Genomic DNA, 18,960 nt, shown 5'->3' with positions numbered 1-18,960 from the left:
CTAAAATGGACAGTAAGTAAAGAAATAGAAATAACATGGTCAGGATCAACTTACTTTTATGATGTGAGACCCAGAAGACTTGATTGTGCCTTTGGAAGGAATTTGGTGAGGGAGAAAGACTGAGAGTGAGTGCCGAAGGCAGGGTTCCAGTGTGCAGGGCTTCATAAGGATGCACAGCTTCGTCCGGACAGTCACAGTGCATTTTCATAGTCTGCTAATGTCGCTGACTCCCACATCAGTAATAAGCTTCTATTAATGTATACTTGATTTTAAATTAATTGGTATTTTAATGATTGTGTCAGTGGAAAGTCATGGTATAAGCTCATATCTTTTACGTGTTGCTGGTTGACGAAGATATTTTAATTATCTAGAAGCCCTAAAAAGACAGCTTCATAAGCATTTTAATTCAGCTATTTGTTGTTCATTAATGAATGTTGGGATTAAATACTTTGAGTTGTAACTATTTTTGAAAAATATTTGTTACAGGGGAATTTACCTAAATATTCTCATAACTCCCTGATGGTTCAAGCAATAAAGACAAACCTAACAGACCCGGACATCCATGTGCTGTTCTTTGATGTGGAAGCTTTGATTATTCAACTCCTGACTGAAGAAGCCTCTAGGCCGAATACTGCACTTATTTCCCCAGAGAATTTGCAAAAAGCATCTGGCAGTTCAGACAAAGGGGGCTCCTTTCTAACTGGAAAGCGAGCAGCAGTTCTTTTCCAGCAAGTGAAGGAAACTATCAAAGAGAACATAAAGGAGCATCTCCTTGACGAGGAAGACGAGGACGAGGAGATAATGAGGCAGAGGAGGGAGGAGAGTGATCCCGAATACCGGGCCAGCAAGTCCAAGCCGCTGACCTTGCTAGAATACAATCTAACCATGGACACGGCAAAATTATTCATGTCCTGTCTTCATGCCTGGGGTTTGAATGAAGTGCTGGATGAAGTTTGTCTTGATCGCCTCGGAATGCTCAAACCACACTGCACAGTGTCCTTTGGTCTCTTGTCGAGAGGAGGTCATATGTCGTTGATGCTGCCTGGTTATAATCAGGCTGCTGGGAAGCTACCGCATGGGAAAGCAGAGACAGGAAGGAAGCTGCCGACAACCGAGGGAGTAGGAAAGGGAACCTACACAGTGTCTCGAGCCGTCACCACTCAGCATCTGTTGTCCATCATCTCTTTGGCAAATACTTTAATGAGTATGACCAATGCAACCTTTATTGGCGATCACATGAAGAAGGGCCCGACCAGGTGTGACTATGTAGTTTAATTTTATTCTTCATTTTCAAAAGGGATAAATGGCCATACTCTATTGTTATTGTTTATTGCACTTTTGTGGCTTGGCTCTGCACACATTTCCACATTAGTGTCACCTTAGTGACTTCCCATGTAAACTGTGAAACAGACATTTCTAAAATGCCTAGTTTAAAACACCATAAAATTATACAATATTTGGTATATGTAGTCATACTTAGTAGCTATTTTAAATGGTTTTATAATTTAGGAGTTGGCCATAGACAATAGCTCTTGAATAAATCTCTAAAGGTTTTTATTTAAGGTGGTTTACTTTTTCTGAGATAACCCTGACTAGCCTGGAACTCAGCGTAGACAAGACCAGCCTTGAGCTCACAGAGGCTGGCCTAACCTGCCTCCTGATTAAAGGTGTGGTCCACCACAGATGGCATCGTTTTTTAAAATTATGTTAGACACCGTGGCTTATAGAAGAGGATGTGACCTCTCTGGAGCTGGAGTTACAGGTGGTTATGAGCTGCCCAGTGTGGGTGCTGGGAAGGACTCCAGTCCTCTGCAGGAGCAAAGCTCTTAACCACCTGCTGAGCCATGTCTTAGAGCTCCATAAATATCACCCTAAGTTTACAGCTCATGAAGTCTGAGCTGACATCCAGTTCAAATGTGTATCTGTTCACAGCTTTTCGCTGTGGTCTGTATGCAGTAGTGGTGGGTCCAGTGACTGACTCTGACGTGTGGTAATGAATACAGTCCAGACTTTGCAATAGGGAGGAGAAAACAACTTTTAAAACAGGCTGCCTTAAAACACAGATGTTATTTTGATGTTTTTACAATACTTAGCCTGAATACTGTTTCTCAAAATTATGAAGACAACTTGTTACTACGCTTTGTTAAAGTTGACCATATTAGTTCTTTCAAACCTAAGAAATACTTAGATAGCATTTTTTTTCTGCCATGTTCTGTTGTAATTACCCCACCAATATTCAGTGTCCTTAATCCTGTAAGTACTTTTATATCGGGTGTATTTGAGCCAAAGTTAAAAAAGAGACACTTTACCTTTAGACTCCAAGATTTCTTTATGCTTTATTGCCATATATATTGCTAAATACTTTTCAAATCATTGTATTATTCCATAAATTCTGAGATGCTTATGGTAATGGGGTGGGCTGAAATCCCAGGATGGTACTGTACCTATTGGTTTCGTGGGAGCCTAGGCAGTTTCGTGGATGCTCACCTTACTAGACCTGGATGGAGGTGGGTGGTCCTTGGACTTCCCACAGGGCAGGGAACCCTGATTGCTCTTTGGGCTGACTAGGGAGGGGAACTTGATTGGGGGAGGGGGAGGGAAAGGGGAGGCGGCGGTGGGGAAGAGACAGAAATCTTTAATAAATAATAAAAAAAAGAATAAAGAAGAGAAGACAAAGAATGGTTTTTACTCATCAATTGTAGTTCATTGGAGTGTTCAAAAGTATGTGTTAAGACTAACAGAAAGTAAAAATTTTATTACAAAATATATTTTTTACTTCATAATCATGCAGTTTTTTTTATCAGAAGTTGAAATGGACAACGTAAGTAGGTACAAAACTTAGAAAATGACCACCTTTTTTAAATACAAGTTGAAAATGTTCTGAGCCTGTTTCTTTCCAATCTAGAGAGTGATATTTTGAACAGCTCTGGAGATAGGAAAACGTTCAATGTCTTTTTCTTCTTTTAAAGGCCACCTAGACCAGGCACCCCAGACCTTTCTAAGTCAAGGGGCTCCCCTCCAACTTCCAGTAATATTGTGCAAGGACAGATTAAACAAGGTAAAATTAAATCTTACTAAGTAATTGACATGACATTTCAGCTGTAGAAACTGAGAAGGCATTGCTAATGTATAATCATAATATTTTGTTTGTCTCACATTGTTATAAGAGAGAAAAGTTGTTATATTCCAGATGTAAATACAGATAATTAAGATGTCAGTTAAAAATAAATCAGATTTATTTGGAAATTGATAACTGTGCAAATTTCAGATAATTTTATTATATGGTCTTTGGCCTAATTTGTATGTATTAGGGCCACCTTAACTTGACAACAGTAGTTACTGTGTGTATCTTAAGTTTAAAAGTTATACCTATTTTTAACTTTGCTTGGGAATGTTTGAAACCACAGATTTATGCTGCAGTTATGTATGCTGTTTGCTAGTGGCATCCACATTGCTATTCACAAGTTGAAATGCCTATTAAACTATTTATAAATAATAATATGCCAAAACTTTTATTTTGTTTTGTTTTATTTTATTTTATTTAGCTTTGTTTTTCATTAGGATATAGGAGAGTGAAAAGGCTGACTTTCTCCTCCTCTTGAAATTAATTCTAAACACTTCCGTGAATTAATATGCTCAGTTGTTCCGGGGTGTATCTTTTATAGCTGTTTAAAGACCAGGGTGAAGATTAGGATGTATATAGAATAGATGAATTCTCTATTTAGACTTGACACTTAGCTGCAAGATAGCTCATCGTGATGTGCAAATACTCCAGAGTTGGAGAAAGCAACAATCCTGACAGTAAAGTACTTTTTTTTTTTTTGAAGCTTCAAATAAAGGGGGCCCAGTTAGCACCATCACAACTTCTCTGGTGACCTCTCCCCTCTCCTTTATTTATTTATTTATTTATTTATTTATTTATTTATTTATTTTTTGCTTTCACACATTTCTATTTTTATTCATGAGCTTTATGATATACTTTGTACTTTTTGAGAGTTACTTGACAATTTAGTTCAATGTATAGTATATATATTCTGTTTGACCTCTACTGTCAAATTTATTAGTTTTACTGCTTTAGAACTATAGTTTGTTGTTTTTTGTTGTGTATCATTCTGTTGAATGAATAGAGACCACAATTTACACATATTTTCACTATTTAGATTTTCTTCCAAGATGCCCTATATTGTGACAAAGAGATACTTTATATTCCTAATTTGTTGAGATTTTAACTTTGCTACTAATAGATGTTAAATTTAGGCAGATTTTTTCTGCATCTGTTGAAATAATTATGATTGTTCTTTTTTATTTTATTCCTTAGATAAAGAATATTGGCATTTTGTTTGAAAAATACTTGTCATAAGGGTCACTCTTCATCCTGATGACTTATCCATCTTATAGACTATTAAATACAACTAGCAAAATTTTGTTTAAGGCATATGGTGTCCATGGAGTTTTAGAGTGTAGTTTCACTTCTGGTAATGACTTTCTGTAGTTGATAATGGGGTGCTGGCCTCACAGAGTGAGGGAAAGTGGTCCTTTCTCTGGACTTTTTAGGGTGGTTTGTAAAATGAATATTATTTACTCTTTATTTGGGTTGTGAAAGAGTGAAAGCTTCATTAAATGAAAGCTTGTAGGCCTGAAGTTTTCTTTATAAGGTTTTTAACTATATATTTTAATTTTTTGTGCATATCCCAGGCGTTCTTGTTTTGTTTTTGTTTTATAATTTTCTTTAGTGAACTTTCTGTCTGATTTATCAGGCAAAAGGTTCTAGAAATTCTTCAAATTCCCTTTTTCATTTCCATCATTCATCTTATATATGTTTTCAAAATCCAGCTTGTTCAGTAGAAAACAATGTTTAGAATCTTCTCTAAGAATCATGGTGCTCAATTGAATTCTGTATTTTTCTGCTTTCAATTCTTTGATTTATCATTACCACCATTTCATTATTTCTACTTTAAATTCACTCGTCTGCTTTTAGGTTGAGGGAATCTGAGGTGAATGACATACGACTGTGTTCTTGACACCCTGATCATTAGTGCTGGAATCCCTCTCTGAATATTGCTTGGTGGCAACTCCCACATTTCCTGTTGTATTTTTATTTGTTTTTGTTTATCATTTGGTAATTTAGTAATGAAGTTTTTAATTTTTTCAACATTTCCAAGATTTTCCAAAGGTCTGTCTGGGTTCTCATTGATAGTGAAATAATGTTTCTTCCATAATTGGAATCTTTTGGAATTTTTTCATTTTACTGTATTTACTTATTTAAAAATTAATATATATTTATATATGAGTGGCATGGATGTTTAAATATATTCATCTGTTTTGGAATTACTAGATCAAGCTAATTAGTTCTTATATTACATTTCTAGTGTATACCCATACATATGTGGTGTGTGTGTGTGTGTGTGTCTGTGTGTGTGCGTGTGTGCACATGGTCTACCTTGGTGAACATACTGTGTGTATGTTAAGAAGTGTTTAGTCTGGTGTTAGAGTATTTTAAAATGTCTGGTCAAGTTTTTTCGTGATACTCAGGAATAATGTGCAGTTGATCATTTTCTGTCTACTTGTGTCTATTAAGTAGATAAGATGATTGAAACCTGAAACCGTAATTATTCATTTGCTTATGCTTCCTTACACTTCTGGAAGATTGTTTTCATGTTTTTTAAAACTCCTGTAATAGGCACATAAATTTTTATAACTTAATAATAATAATATTCTTATTATTTGGCTTATTATAAATGATCATCTTTGTGCTTCCTGATATCTTATTTGTCAAATATATTCTATTCATAATATTTAGCATCTTTAATTACTATTGTAATCATATAACTTTCCCATCTTTTTGCCTTTTGTCTATTTGGAGCTTTGTATTTAAGGCATGTTTTTCATGTAGGTATCATGTAGTTACATCTTGCTCTTTAATCCAGTGTGACTTAATTTGGTTTGATTGTTTTTTTTTTTGAGACAGTGTCTTTAGCTGTTTACATTTAATGTTATTGTTGAATAGTTAGATTTGAGTCATTCTTTTGCCCCACTGTCCTTTTTTTTTTTTTTTTTCTTTTGCCATCTTTTGGATTACCAAGTATCTTTGAGTCTATTTCTTACTTCATAATTTTCTGGGGAATTTTGGAATTATTTTACATTGTGCTTTAAATATTTTTTCCTAGTGATCTCATATGTATATTAGGGACTTAAAATTTCCTCATTTGTTAATGATGCCTTAAATTTTAAAATTTAATTTATGTAATTACTTATTAATCTCTCTCTCTCTCTCTCTCTCTCTCTCTCTCTCTCCCTCCCTCCCTCCCTCCCTCCCTCCCCCTCCATTTCCATGTCCTCATATAGTGGGATAGATGTGGGTGTCAGAGGATCAACTACTGGAGATCTTTTCTGCACCCGTCTCTACCCACTGAACCCTCTCACCAGACTTCTTTTGAGCCCCCTCTAAGATTTCTATTTAGTTTCTTTGGAGTAGTTTCAGTATAACTTGTCATTTTTCATCAGAGTCTGAACTTTAATGTATCTTTTTTCCCCGGGTGATGATTTTTCTATCTCTCCTAACTCACTGTGAGTGTGTGGAGTTATCCAATTATTGTCATATCGTTGCTTGTTCTGAGTTTGTTTTTAATTCTTCTTCTTATCGATTATACTTTCCTCCCTCCGTAAATTTTCATATTTGAGTAACACGGCAGATGCTTGCCATTTTTGTCAGAGGGGTACCGGGTATTTTGTGTTCTTACAGACCTTGAGCTTTCTTTTAAGATGGACTTCTGTGAAAGCAGTTTGGACAGGTAGATTTTTGAGCAATGCTCTAAACAAGGTAAATAACTCCCTATTACTGAGGCAAGGTTTTCCTTAGGACTCCATCAAATGCTCCTGAATCTGAGGAGTCCCCACAGGCTGGTGGAGGAAGGCACTCTTTCTGGACTTTGTGATGGCTCATTCTTCTTTCCTAGCTAGTTTCCTGAAGTGCTCTGATTGGTTCTCTGCTGGAACCCGAGGCCAACCTTCTGCACAATTCAGCCTCCTAGCTCTTTTCTCTCTTCTCCAGCCTTAAAATCTGTCCTCTTCTCTCAAGACCCTCAGCTTTGTGTCCCCTACTCATTGAGTTTAGATTCCCTGTGTCTTGATTTAGGAGCTTTGTCAAGTTGATAAAACAGGACAATTATAGTGTTCACTTTGTTTCATATGGATAAAAGAAAATGTTTATTTAAAAATAAATAAATGTAAAAATGTTAATTTCAAACATAAAATTTTAAGGGATTCTCTGATTCATCTAGTACTCCATTGCAAGCCTGGATTTCTACTACTGATCATGAAAAGGCACCTGTGATCCAAAGGGATAGACACAGGCCAGGATAAGGTACCTAGCCTCTGGCTTGCAGCATTCCAGTCTCCTCACAGTACTAAACTCTAATCAACTTTCCTTTCCTTTCCTTTCCTTTCCTTTCCTTTCCTTTCCTTTCCTTTCCTTTCCTTTCCTTTCCTTTCCTTTCCTTTCCCTTTCTTTCTTTCTTTCTTTCCCTCTTTTCCCCCCTCTTCTTTTCTTCCTTATCCCCCCTCTTCTCTCTCTTCCCTTTCTTTTCCTTCTCCCCTTCATTATGATAACCATTAGCATTGTAGTTAAGGCAAATAATCGTGTCTTTCCAGTGTGAAACTTTGAAAAACTTTACTTCTTAAGCATTGCATTTATTTTCCTATATTTTTGGATATTCTTTTCCCCCTGTGAAAATGTAAGGGCTCTTTGTGCTGATAAACTAGAAGACTTTTGAGATTTAGACCAGTATGTAAAGAGCCTTTGTCATTCAAAATGTTAATCTCTGTGTTACTCTTATCACAATAGGAGTGGGGGGTGGATGGAGTTTAGGATAAGCTTCAAATGAACACAGAAGAACCGTCTATTCAGATAAAAAACATAGGTGTTATAATATTGAAAAACACATTTATGCTATTTAAAGAAAAGCTGGAGCCAATATTTACAGGCACGTCATATACAAGTTTGTTAGAATGATCAAGTTTTCCATGGGACAATAAGCAGTTGATGAGTCGGAACTACAATAGTGCTTTCTTAAAGGACCCTCCTTGGAAAAATAATGGGACTATGTCTCTTTCAATTATGTAAGAAAAAGAAAATCATAAGTGTCCCTGCAACTTTTCTGCTTTAATAAGATGAGCAAATATGATTTGTGCTTAAATCTTCAGTATCCATCACAGAAGTTTTCGGGTTTGACATTTATTATTAAACATTGAACATTTTGAGTGCTCTTTTTTCTTCTAGTTTCTGAGTTTCCTATATGGATAGTTGTAAAAAGCTGTGACAAGAGTTTAATTTCTCAGTGAACTGTGACTGTGTTTCTAGAGTTTGACATTTCAGTTGTGAGATAGCGTGAGTAAAATTTTTTTTGTAGGTCCAGAGATTTTTAAATCTTAATAAATCTGAGTCCTTAATTTCTATTACTTGGTTTGTAGCATCCATAGGATTTATTAAAGTGTAAAACGTTAATGACTCCAAAATTAGAATACCAAGGGTTTTTCTTTTTTTGTACATAGTTGAGTGTGTTGAGCATCAAGTCCCAGCACACATCCTTAACAGCTTCACCAGCTGCGCTGCTGCTGCTGCTGCTTTGTGAATACTAGTTCATTGAGAAAATATCAAGGCTTAATTCCACTTATTTAACATAGCAGATAGTGATCAGTTACTACTCAACCCTTACTTGTTCATTCATTTATTTTGGACTTTCTCATCTTTTCATTCTAGTGCATCTGTAAAATTAAGGTGAAATCAAACAGAATTAACACAGATTTTTCAGAGGCTGTGAGAGGGGACTTGTAGTGAGGGAGGAGGTGGGAGTGCAGCAGAATGCATTATATACATAAAAAAGTTCTTCTAAGCACATTTAATACTACTGTTTCTGCTGTTGGGGTTCCCTAGAGGAGGCTGCTCAGCATTTTTGGTGGCATGAGGTTCAGCCACAGGAGGAATCCCCCTTTGCATGCTTATGAGCTTTTTGCACGGTGAAGTAAATGTTATCTAGGTCATTTTAACTGAATTTGTAATTAAATGGTAAAGAGAATTTTAAAAATAAAAGTATTCACTGGAGGTGTCCTTTTTAAGATTATGGTAGAAATTTTATATAATATGACATATAATTAATAAATATAACATAAGATAGTCATAACTCTGTTATAAACAAAACTCAGGTCTATCCTAATAAAAAGCAGTACAGTTTTCCACATAGATGTTCCATGGGTGGGAGAAGTTTGGAGCTCGTTCCCAGACTTCTTTTAGTTCGACTGGTCACCTCCCAAGTGCCTGAGTGACATTCTTGTGAAAATTATAAAAAAGTTGTTGTTTTCCTGCAGCTGTCCCATCATAACAAAAGAGCCTCATGGCAGGAAAAGCAAACATGTCATCCAGCCAGCAGACCATGCCTGATCTGCTCAGGAGCACACACCCTTTGCTGCCCAGTGCATGACATATGGTAATTTCTTCATAGGAAGGAAGTGCCAAATGATGACGTCTAAATCTTACCATTGACCTCTAGTTGTAGAAGGTGTATGCCATAAGGGCCTTTGGCTTTTTCCTATGCTAATTTAAGCTGCAACGTTTTCCTAAGAGTACAACTTTTTGGGGTTGGGGAGGGGATTGGTTCATCCCTTTTGTAGGAATCACAATGTGCATAATGGTTTTAGTGCATCTAGTTTTAAAGTGAATGAAACTATTAAGAGTCTTCCCAGAAGAATTCAATATGGTGTACTATGTGTGTTTTCTACAAGTTGGTATACTTAAAATTGAGTTCTTATGTAAGTGTAGACAGTCAAAATGCCATTTAGTATTCTGTTGAGAGTTTTAAAAATAGTTTACACATAATATTAGAGAATAAACTTCTAAAAACATGATCAACAATATGAAGGCCTCATAAAGTTTTCTCTGTTATATATTTAAACGCTGAATTACATTTCTGTTAATTCTTAATGTAGTTTTTCTTGTTTTGTGGTTATATTTTTATAAGATTTTTCTTTGTTGTGGACTTATAGTAAAAAAGATCTCAGCTTTGAGAGAAAGTTGAACTATATTGAGATCACCATGCAAAGAGGAGCTCTGTCTCTGTAGAGCTTCTAATGAGCCTTCCTTTCCAATTAAAACATCATTTTTTAGTTGTATGTTCACTATATTTTGCTAACTTTGTTTTCATTCTTCACTAATACTAAGCTTTTTTTCAGAAACTGCTGACCCTCAATTCTTTCCTCTTTATTTCTCCTATTTTTCTCTGCAAGTTGCTGCACCTGTTGTTTCTGCTCGGTCTGACGCTGATCACTCTGGCTCTGACTCTGCCTCTACCGCTTTACATACCTGTTTCTTAGTAAATGAAGGTATTCTCTCTCTTTGTATCAACTTCCTTTCTGCCTCTACTTTGGCCTGATAGACTTATTCTTTTTTTTAAATCTGATTTATACCTCCATCTGCTTTATTTTATATGAGTACTGGGGTTCCCATTTTGTAACTTTATTTGCTGAACCCAGTGCCAGGTGCCAAATGTAGAAAATGTGATGTTCCTCCTTCCTAGAGTGAACTTTGTCTGCCGTCACCTACACAGCTACAGGAGAGCAGGGATGCTAAGCTTGTTTATGAAAAGGTGAATTGCTTGTCAGAGTGGTTTTTGCCATTTGATTCGTGGCATTAACAATAATAAACTTATTTTATATGTACAATTAGTGTATGAGAGACACGGTGTGCTGTCTTTACAACCGTATACACTAGCAAAAGATGAGTAAGTCTGTTAATTGACATTCTCATCTGAAAATGAAAATCTCATACTGATAACGTAAGCCAATAAGAGTTCACCTATTCTTGTACTGTTTCTGCTCCAGGCAGAGGCACAGACTTCGAGTTCAATTGGGCTAACATCCTTCTTGTTGTATAGTTACACAAATGGAATGTAATTTTGGAGCTTTGAAATTGAGAATGGAATATGCAAACATTTGCTGTTTCGAACTCTCTTAGCATCGTTGAACCTGAAAAGTAATGAGACTGCCGGGCGATGGTGGCGCATGCCTTTAATCCCAGCACTCGGGAGGCAGAGGCAGGCGGATCTCTGTGAGTTCGAGACCAGCCTGGTCTACAGAGCTAGTTCCAGGACAGGCTCCAAAGCCACAGAGAAACCCTGTCTCGAAAAACAAAACAAACAAACAAACAAAAAAAGTAACGGGACTTGTGAGCTCTACGTTATACCCACTTTCTCCTGTATGGTCTCTACCTTTACTAGTTTGTGTAAAATAAAAAGGAGGAACTTTACAAAATCAAAAATAGCACTGAAAATGATTCCAACTCTTCACCAAAGCTAATATTGCAAGGCCGTTAAGACAAAGGGATGTTGAATGCGTGTGAAGCACAGAGCCCCAGTTACAAGTAGTGCTCCCAGGGAAGAAAGAATGGAACTTAAAATGACAGTATTATTGTTCTTTTGGTTTCCCTATCAGAGGACTATGCTAAAGTTTGAATGTGAAGGCTGGATTGGAATAATCAGAGTAATATTTGTTGAGCCATATTAAAAAAATATTAACTTAAAATATGCTGTAGGGCTTTTGTAAGAATCATCATGTGCTAAAGTTGACTCATAAGTAGTTCATTAAGACGTAGTGAATCATTAAAACATATTAAGAAATTACACATTAGTGATATATGTTTATCTACTTATATGTTATAAATTTTAATATTAAATGCATGTTCATCATCTAAATTAATGTCATTGCATATCTATTACCTGTTGATGAGAATTTCTTTACTCAATGGATGAATCTTTAAGTACGTGACTCCTCTCTCTCTCTTTAACAGTTTCAGAGATCACTCTATATTTTATCATAGAGTTTCGTTATTAACTTAGAAGAATACAGTTTTAATTCTTTCAAAGCACAGAACTGTTAAATTTCTGTGCTCACAGACAATATATGTATATGAGTATAGTGGGATGTAACACATGTCTTTACCAAATAATTAGATTTCATATCAAGAATCAGAAATTTGAAAAAAATTATTTTCTTTAAGTTGGAATCAGTGATATTTAAGACTGTAAATTTGAATTGTCAAGTTTTTGTGTGGAATGTTTTCATTCACTTTTTCATTAAAAATTAACGTTATGCAATTTTAGCTTTGTGACTAAGTTTCTGATTCATTAGGAAGAGAGGGTTTAGTAACTATCTTAATTAAAGGCCCTAACAAGGGAAGGCTCCCCTTTTGGCTGGTATGCTGGCAGCTCACAGATGGCCATGACTCAAGTGACTGAACCTATGAGGAAATCTGACCATGCTCTTTACATGGCAACCAATTCATATGTTTAGATGTATCTTACATGCGTTTATTTCTATGCTTTCCTATCTTCTGATATGTTTATTTTAGAAAATATTTCTAGAAATAGGTTTTCTATGAAAATTTGGCAAAACGTTGTGTGGAACAATTGTTCTTATTGGTTTTAAAATCTACACAGTTCTTATAGGTCGCCAAATACATGATTTAGGGGTGAAATACATTTCATGATGTTTTGATGCATAATAATATTAAACTAAAATGATTTATAACATCATTTTATAGACTTTCCCTTTTGTTTTTGATAAGTATTTATTAATCAAAGCTTTATTTTTACTGGAGAACACCAAGATGTCTAAAGTTTTGCTGTATGTCACGTTCTGATAGGATGGAGCCAGTTAGCTGCCATGCACTGCGTCATGCTGCCGGACCTGCTGGGGCTGGATAAATTCAGGCCTCCTCTTCTGGAGATGCTGGCTCGAAGATGGCAAGATCGATGCTTGGAGGTAATGCTGAAGTTATAAGGAAAATAAAAATAGTTCAGTAAACAAAAGCAATACTTATCTCATTTGCCCCATAACTTACTCGTTCCATTGTGGAAAATATGGATTCTAGAGTTCCATGTTTCCCTCCTTTGTTTCTATAGTAAACAGTAAACTTTCTAGCTTGTTTATTTATTTACTCTTAAAAATTTATTGAGTGAAAAAGTTCCACATACCTTTGAGAATTATGTCTTAAGTATTGGTTTCCATAGAAAAATGCACCCACACGACAAAGACATGTAAGCATATTTAGTATAATAATCCCTTCCATCAAATTCCAAGTGAGTAGTCAGAGACCAACGGAAAGTCCTGTGTTCTGGTAAAGCAAGAGAGTTTTGGAATTTAAAAAGAGCTGGGTTAAATGTTAGTGAAACAATTACCAACTTTTTGACCCTGGATACTTTGCTTAGTTTATTTGGAAAACTAAATAGAGACAATAATGTAATTCATGTGAGAACATACATGTTGCTAGGCAGTTTTGCTACATGAACATCATAGATTGTACATTTGTATGCTCTACAAATTACTGTGATGTCACTGAGAAATGTTGATAGGACCGCTGTATTTCTGCCCTTTTGTTTACTGAAGCATCATAATACTTTAAGATATTTGCTTGGTCTGGTCTCTGTTGACTCAGCTTCAAACAGAACTGAAGTATTGTAAAGTTTTCATTGAATAATTTTTTAGTTCACTTTAAAAGACAGCATATTTATAAAAAATGTTTTACTTAAACTCTTCTTTAGATGAGGCTGAATTTTTCCTTAAGCTTATAAATAGTTAATAAACTGAATAAATTGATTATACTAATCAATTTTTGCTTAAAAATAGACTAGCTTTTTTGGGTTTATGTCTGTGGTATTTCTGATAAAAACCCTGAAATTAAAATGCAAAATAAAAACGTTGCATAGCCAATTGAAAGAAAAATTGATATGATTTTGAAAAATGACTCCCTCTATATAACCTGAAAGAGGTTACACAGGAATCTATTTGCCCATTTTGTTTGTGTCTAGGTATATGTGAATCATGTGGATTTATACCTATTGGATTATATAAAAGATCAATGCTTGAGGCAATGTTGATATGATAAAGTAGATAACAAATATTAAAAGGCATGGTGAAATGTAAATTTCAAATCAAGAAATAATATTTTGAAGACCTCTGTCATCTCTCTGGCCTGTTGACTCAAACATTATTGTCCTGTGAATAGCTTTAATGTATTTGGCTGCCTTCATCCCCTTTCCTTAGCTCCAACCAAAACTGTCATATTTAAAGAATTTACTAGATAAGATTAAGTTTCTTTTGGGTATTGGGGAAAACAATTTACTGCTCCTAACATTAATTTTCTTTAACAATAATAGTTACTTGGAAATTTAATAATTAAAGATGCTGTTTTACAGTATAAGAACCCTTTAGAAAATCAAATTTTAAACATAAAGTTGATTAGATATCTTTCCATTAGTTTAAAAATATTTTTGAATGAAAGCATCTTGGATCATGTGTAAAATGCTCTCATTTAATTTCATCGTTCCAAGCTACTCACTTTCTTATTTGATTTGTAGGTTTTTTTCTCATGTAAATAAATATGCTTTCTGTGTTTTCTGATTTTTATATCACTATAAATTTTCTGGTTTTTGGCCATCACTTCACCAACTGACATGCTTTTTGTCATTTGTTTCTGTGATTCTCTTAGGTGAGAGAGGCTGCGCAGGCCCTGCTTTTAGCAGAGCTGAGAAGAATTGAGCAGGCAGGACGAAAGGAAACGATTGATACCTGGGCTCCTTATTTACCTCAATATATGGACCATGTCATATCACGTAAGAGTTTTCATGCTTTTCTGGAAAACTTGGGAGGATTCTGAGTACCAGTCTCAGAAGTGTTCATGCTTTGTGACGTGAACAAAAGCGAGAGGAAGGGATGCTTAAACCCCAGTCTTTCTGATTTGAGTCTTGGTAGTTTAGAGTATGACAGTTTAAATGAACATGATAAAGCAAATATCAAAACATCCACTAATGACCTGACTGTTTGTGATGCTAATCCCCACTGATAAAAGCAATCCCTACTCTATTTAACCCTAACTCTTTCCTCTGCATGTTTTTTTGTTGACCTTGTGGTTTCCACTTGGGCCATATTGATCTTGTGTTATGAAGTTCAGAGACTTTAACATTACATTGATACTTGAAAAAACAGAGATTTAGTAAAGTTACACCTGTGCACAATGGGAAAAGAGAAAATTAGCAAGAATTGTGGCAGATGAGTCTTTCAAATAACTTTGATTTGACCAAACTGGGAAAATTATTGTCTTTTGGGGAACTGTTGAAAATACAGCCTTTTTACTCATGCTATTAGGTTAAATTCATTGGGAAAAAGGTTGTATTTGTTAGCATAATTTTTTCTCTCTAGTAAAAATGTTTGTCTTCAGTTTACTAAAGTATTTGTTTTTCTAAAAATGTTAATTAAAATTTTATTTTGATTTATGTTACAAGCTAGCTTCAGTTTTTAACATAAAGTCTTAGTTAAACTTTAAAAAACGTTTTACTATGAAATTAGGCCCGGAGTTTACAGTCTTCCCCACTGTCAGTTGTTGGTGTAGTTAAGTACTTACCCGCATCGTGCCCACCCCACGTGTTATTCTAGCAGCACATGCCCTGTTGAAGAGGCGAGGCGAAAGGAATTCTTAAGTGCTGTTAACTGTTAGAGCTGACTTGGTTGCCAGATCAACCTGTGGTGTTTAATTAGGCATGTGACCTGTGGGACTCTGCTAGAGTTTATTGGCCTCAATCTTTTCAGTTAAAAATCAAGATGATAGAGGTTTTATAGAGTTGTAATGGGTATGGAGTGAGCTGACCCTTGTTGAGATTGGTACCTAGCTCACAGTGAGCACTATTGATTTGTTGAGTAAATAAATACTTGAGACAAGTGTGGTCACGTTCACGTGACTAACACATCAGGGGCATAACAATTCTAATTAAAACTCATCTGAGTACCTCGGTATTTACTGAGTGAATGTAAAACGTTTTACACAAAAGTAGATTAAGTAAAAACAATGACCTCAACAATAGCAAAAATGAAAACAAACAACAACAGAAGCAAACCCCCCCAAATCCAGGAACTCAGCCTAGTTTCAGAATTTCCTTTCTGCCTCCTGTCTGCCTTGGTGTGAGTGGCTCAGCTCCACCATGCCTCCTTGCTATGTCTGATTGTCATTCCTGAAGCCAGCAGCTAGTAAACTTTCCTTCCTTAAGAAAAAAGAATTTAGGACCTCTAACATACATTTACTTTTTAAAGATAGTAGGCTTAAAATTCTTTTGACAATTTTTATATAAAAAATTTAGGCCCAGGGACTGTAGTTTAATGGTAAGTGCTTGCCTAACAAAAGGACAAAATAAAAAATTTAAAAGTAAGTTTCCAGAATATACAAACAAGAAAGAAAGAAAGGAAGAAAAGAAAGAAAAAAAGAAAGGAAGGAAGAAAAGAAAAGAAAGAAAAAAAGAAAAGCAAAAAAAAACCCCACCTTTGGAATATGTGAATAAGTAATATAAGTAATCTCAAACATGCTCCCTGTTCCTGATGTGAGCCTTAACATTAGAAAGTAGATTCTGATGGTTCACTGTGACATAAACCTTGCTGAATAAAACTTCCTCAAGGGTTTGGGAAGATGGCTTGGTTGGTTAAGCGCTTTCCATACAAGCATAAGGACCTGGTGTACCATTGTAATCCTCTCCCTGGAAAAGCAGGGAATAGGGCATCCTTGGTGCACCAACCAAATCAGTGAGCTCCATATTTAGTGAGAAAGCTCGTCAGAAAGATAATGTGAAGATCTATTTAGGAAGATGCCTCTCATTGTTCTCTGCCCTCAACATAGGGGCCCCCACACACTTATATATACAATTTAATTAAGTTATAAATAAATAAACATATAAAGTGATTTGTAATTTTGTATATATATATTCATACACATAATTTTTAAAATAATTTTCACAATTGAGGACAAACTATGAGTGAGGTACTCAAGAGTAGCCTGAAGGTCATTCTACACAATAGCAAGTCACTGTAGATTCTTTTAAGAGGAAAATTGCATTAAAAAATATAAAAGCAATCAAAAACGTTTTCAAGACATCTTTATTTAGCTGCCACAAAAAGGGAAATGGAAACCAGATATAAATGTGGGCAAGTCGAACGAAAGAAGTTTCCAAGGCCCGATAAGTGATTGCATTTAAAGAGCTAAGAAAAGAACCAGAAGGGATCTGTGAAGCAAGAAAACCAACCCGAACATGCAAAATATTCCCAACACATGACCTTCTTTTTTATTGTATAGCTGACCTCGTGAAACATTTGTAATACGTGCTCATTCTACAGAATACAGATCTTCTAGAACGTTTCAATAGGAAATTACAGGCTCTAGTTTTGGGCGGGGGAGACTCAGATGGAGAAAGGCGAACAGTGAAATGTAGGGAGTCATATCTTCCTACAGGACGGCAAGCTGCCATTTCTACCAGCCCATTGGCACTCTACAGATCCCTTCTGAGTCTTTAAGCCCTATAGCCAGGCAATTTCTAGTGTTTTAAAATCAGACTGTTAATGACGCTGAAGAAGATGTTACCTATTATCGGCTCTGTCATCTGAAATTTAAATGCTTAATTTTGAGTTACAATTTTAGAATTTGTTGTTTACCTCAAGAATTACAATAAATCACGAGGTAGTGGTGGTGCACGCCTTTAATCCCAGCACTCGAGAGGCAAAGGCAGGTGGATCTCTGTGAGTTCGAGGCCAGCCTGGCCTACAAGAGCTAGTTCCAGGACAGGCTCCAAAGCTACAGAGAAACTTTGTCTCAAAAAACCAAAAATAGCAACAACAACAAAAAGAATTACAATAAATCACTGTTTAAACAAAACACTTTGATTCATATAGTTAAAACACTTTGATTCATATAGTTAAAGTACTAGACTGATATTTAGTTCTACAAACAATCCACACAGTGTGGGTAGACAAAATTGCCGGAGAGAAAATTGGGATCTTGGGGGTGGGGTGGGATGGGGGTAAGGGGTGATGGGGAGAGAAAAGTGAGAAGGGGAGGATGGGGGGAACTTGGGAAAACAGGATGATTGGGATAAAGGAAGGTTGGATAGGGGAGCACGGAAGCACAATTCTTAATTAAGGGAGACACCTTAGGGTTGGCAAGAGACTTGAACCTAGAGTGGCTTCCAGGTGCCCAGGGCAATGTCCCCAGTTAGTTCCTTGGACAAATGAGTATAGGGAACCTGAAATGACCCTATCCTATAGCAATACTGACAAATATCTTGCATATCACCATAGAACCTTCATCTGGTGATGGATGGAGATAGAGACAGAGACCCACACTGTGCCTTTAATTTAACCAGTTTGATAACCTGGTAAAGTAGATACTGTTGTTGTCACACCCTGCATTTTGTTTTCTTTCACATGAGGTAATGGGCTAAGGATCTGAAAATTTGTCTGAAGTTCCTTTTGGCACTTAAGTGACTGCTAGACTACAAAACTCACTTTTCTTACCCTCTGTTTATTCTACCTGGCTTACTCCAGCATCCTGAGATCCTAGCTGAGGGTATATAAGTAAGAATAAATATACTAGTCAGTTGGCTTGCCTGATGCTACTGTACAATGATGTCTTTCCCTGTCATGTGTAACTGGAGCACAAAAAGAAGCAGAAAAATAACTGTTAGAAAAGTACTCTCTGGTATTTTTCATTATTGTTTAAGTATAGAGTAATTTGCTCCTAATTAAGTTTAATTTTTTCCTGTTTTGTAATTAAATCCTTTTTACTTGAGTATACTATTTGAGTACCTCAAAAATTATGTGAATTACCTAAAATTTGAATTTTATTCCCTATTGTGATTGGGTGTGTGTGCAAGAATAAATAGACATACATTCTACTAAATGTAACTGAAACACTACACATTATCAACTTTTGAGTCAATATGCTAATCAGTTCTGGAACTGTAATGCTGAGTGTCGAATTAGTTTTACTTTCTTTTATTAAGAGCTTTCTGTTTTAATAAAAGGGAATCAAGCCAAAGGAATAGGGATTCTGGATGTATTAAAGGAGAAGAAAGCATTTAACAAATGAGGAATGACCAC

At 35.7% G+C, this 18,960-nt stretch overlaps 1 protein-coding gene across 2 annotated transcripts in view; it reads left to right on the top strand.

The window, feature by feature from the left end:
- Wdr7 (WD repeat domain 7) overlaps positions 1-18,960 on the top strand; it is a 266,283-nt gene that overhangs the window by 71,308 nt on the left and 176,015 nt on the right. For both annotated transcript variants that reach the window (XM_050157965.1, XM_050157966.1), the window contains exons 15-18: positions 487-1,256; positions 2,970-3,058; positions 12,692-12,810; positions 14,537-14,660. In XM_050157965.1, coding sequence (XP_050013922.1) covers positions 487-1,256; positions 2,970-3,058; positions 12,692-12,810; positions 14,537-14,660 — 1,102 coding nt within the window. The remainder of the gene's footprint in view (positions 1-486; positions 1,257-2,969; positions 3,059-12,691; positions 12,811-14,536; positions 14,661-18,960) is intronic.

Source organism: Alexandromys fortis, unplaced genomic scaffold, assembly GCF_014885135.2.
Source record: "Alexandromys fortis isolate MF-2015 unplaced genomic scaffold, M_Fortis_MF-2015_v1.1 scaffold_94, whole genome shotgun sequence".
Classification (NCBI taxonomy): domain Eukaryota; kingdom Metazoa; phylum Chordata; class Mammalia; order Rodentia; family Cricetidae; genus Alexandromys; species Alexandromys fortis.
The sequence above is the reverse complement of the archived record's forward strand: the minus strand, read 5'-3'. Positions and strand labels throughout refer to the sequence as shown.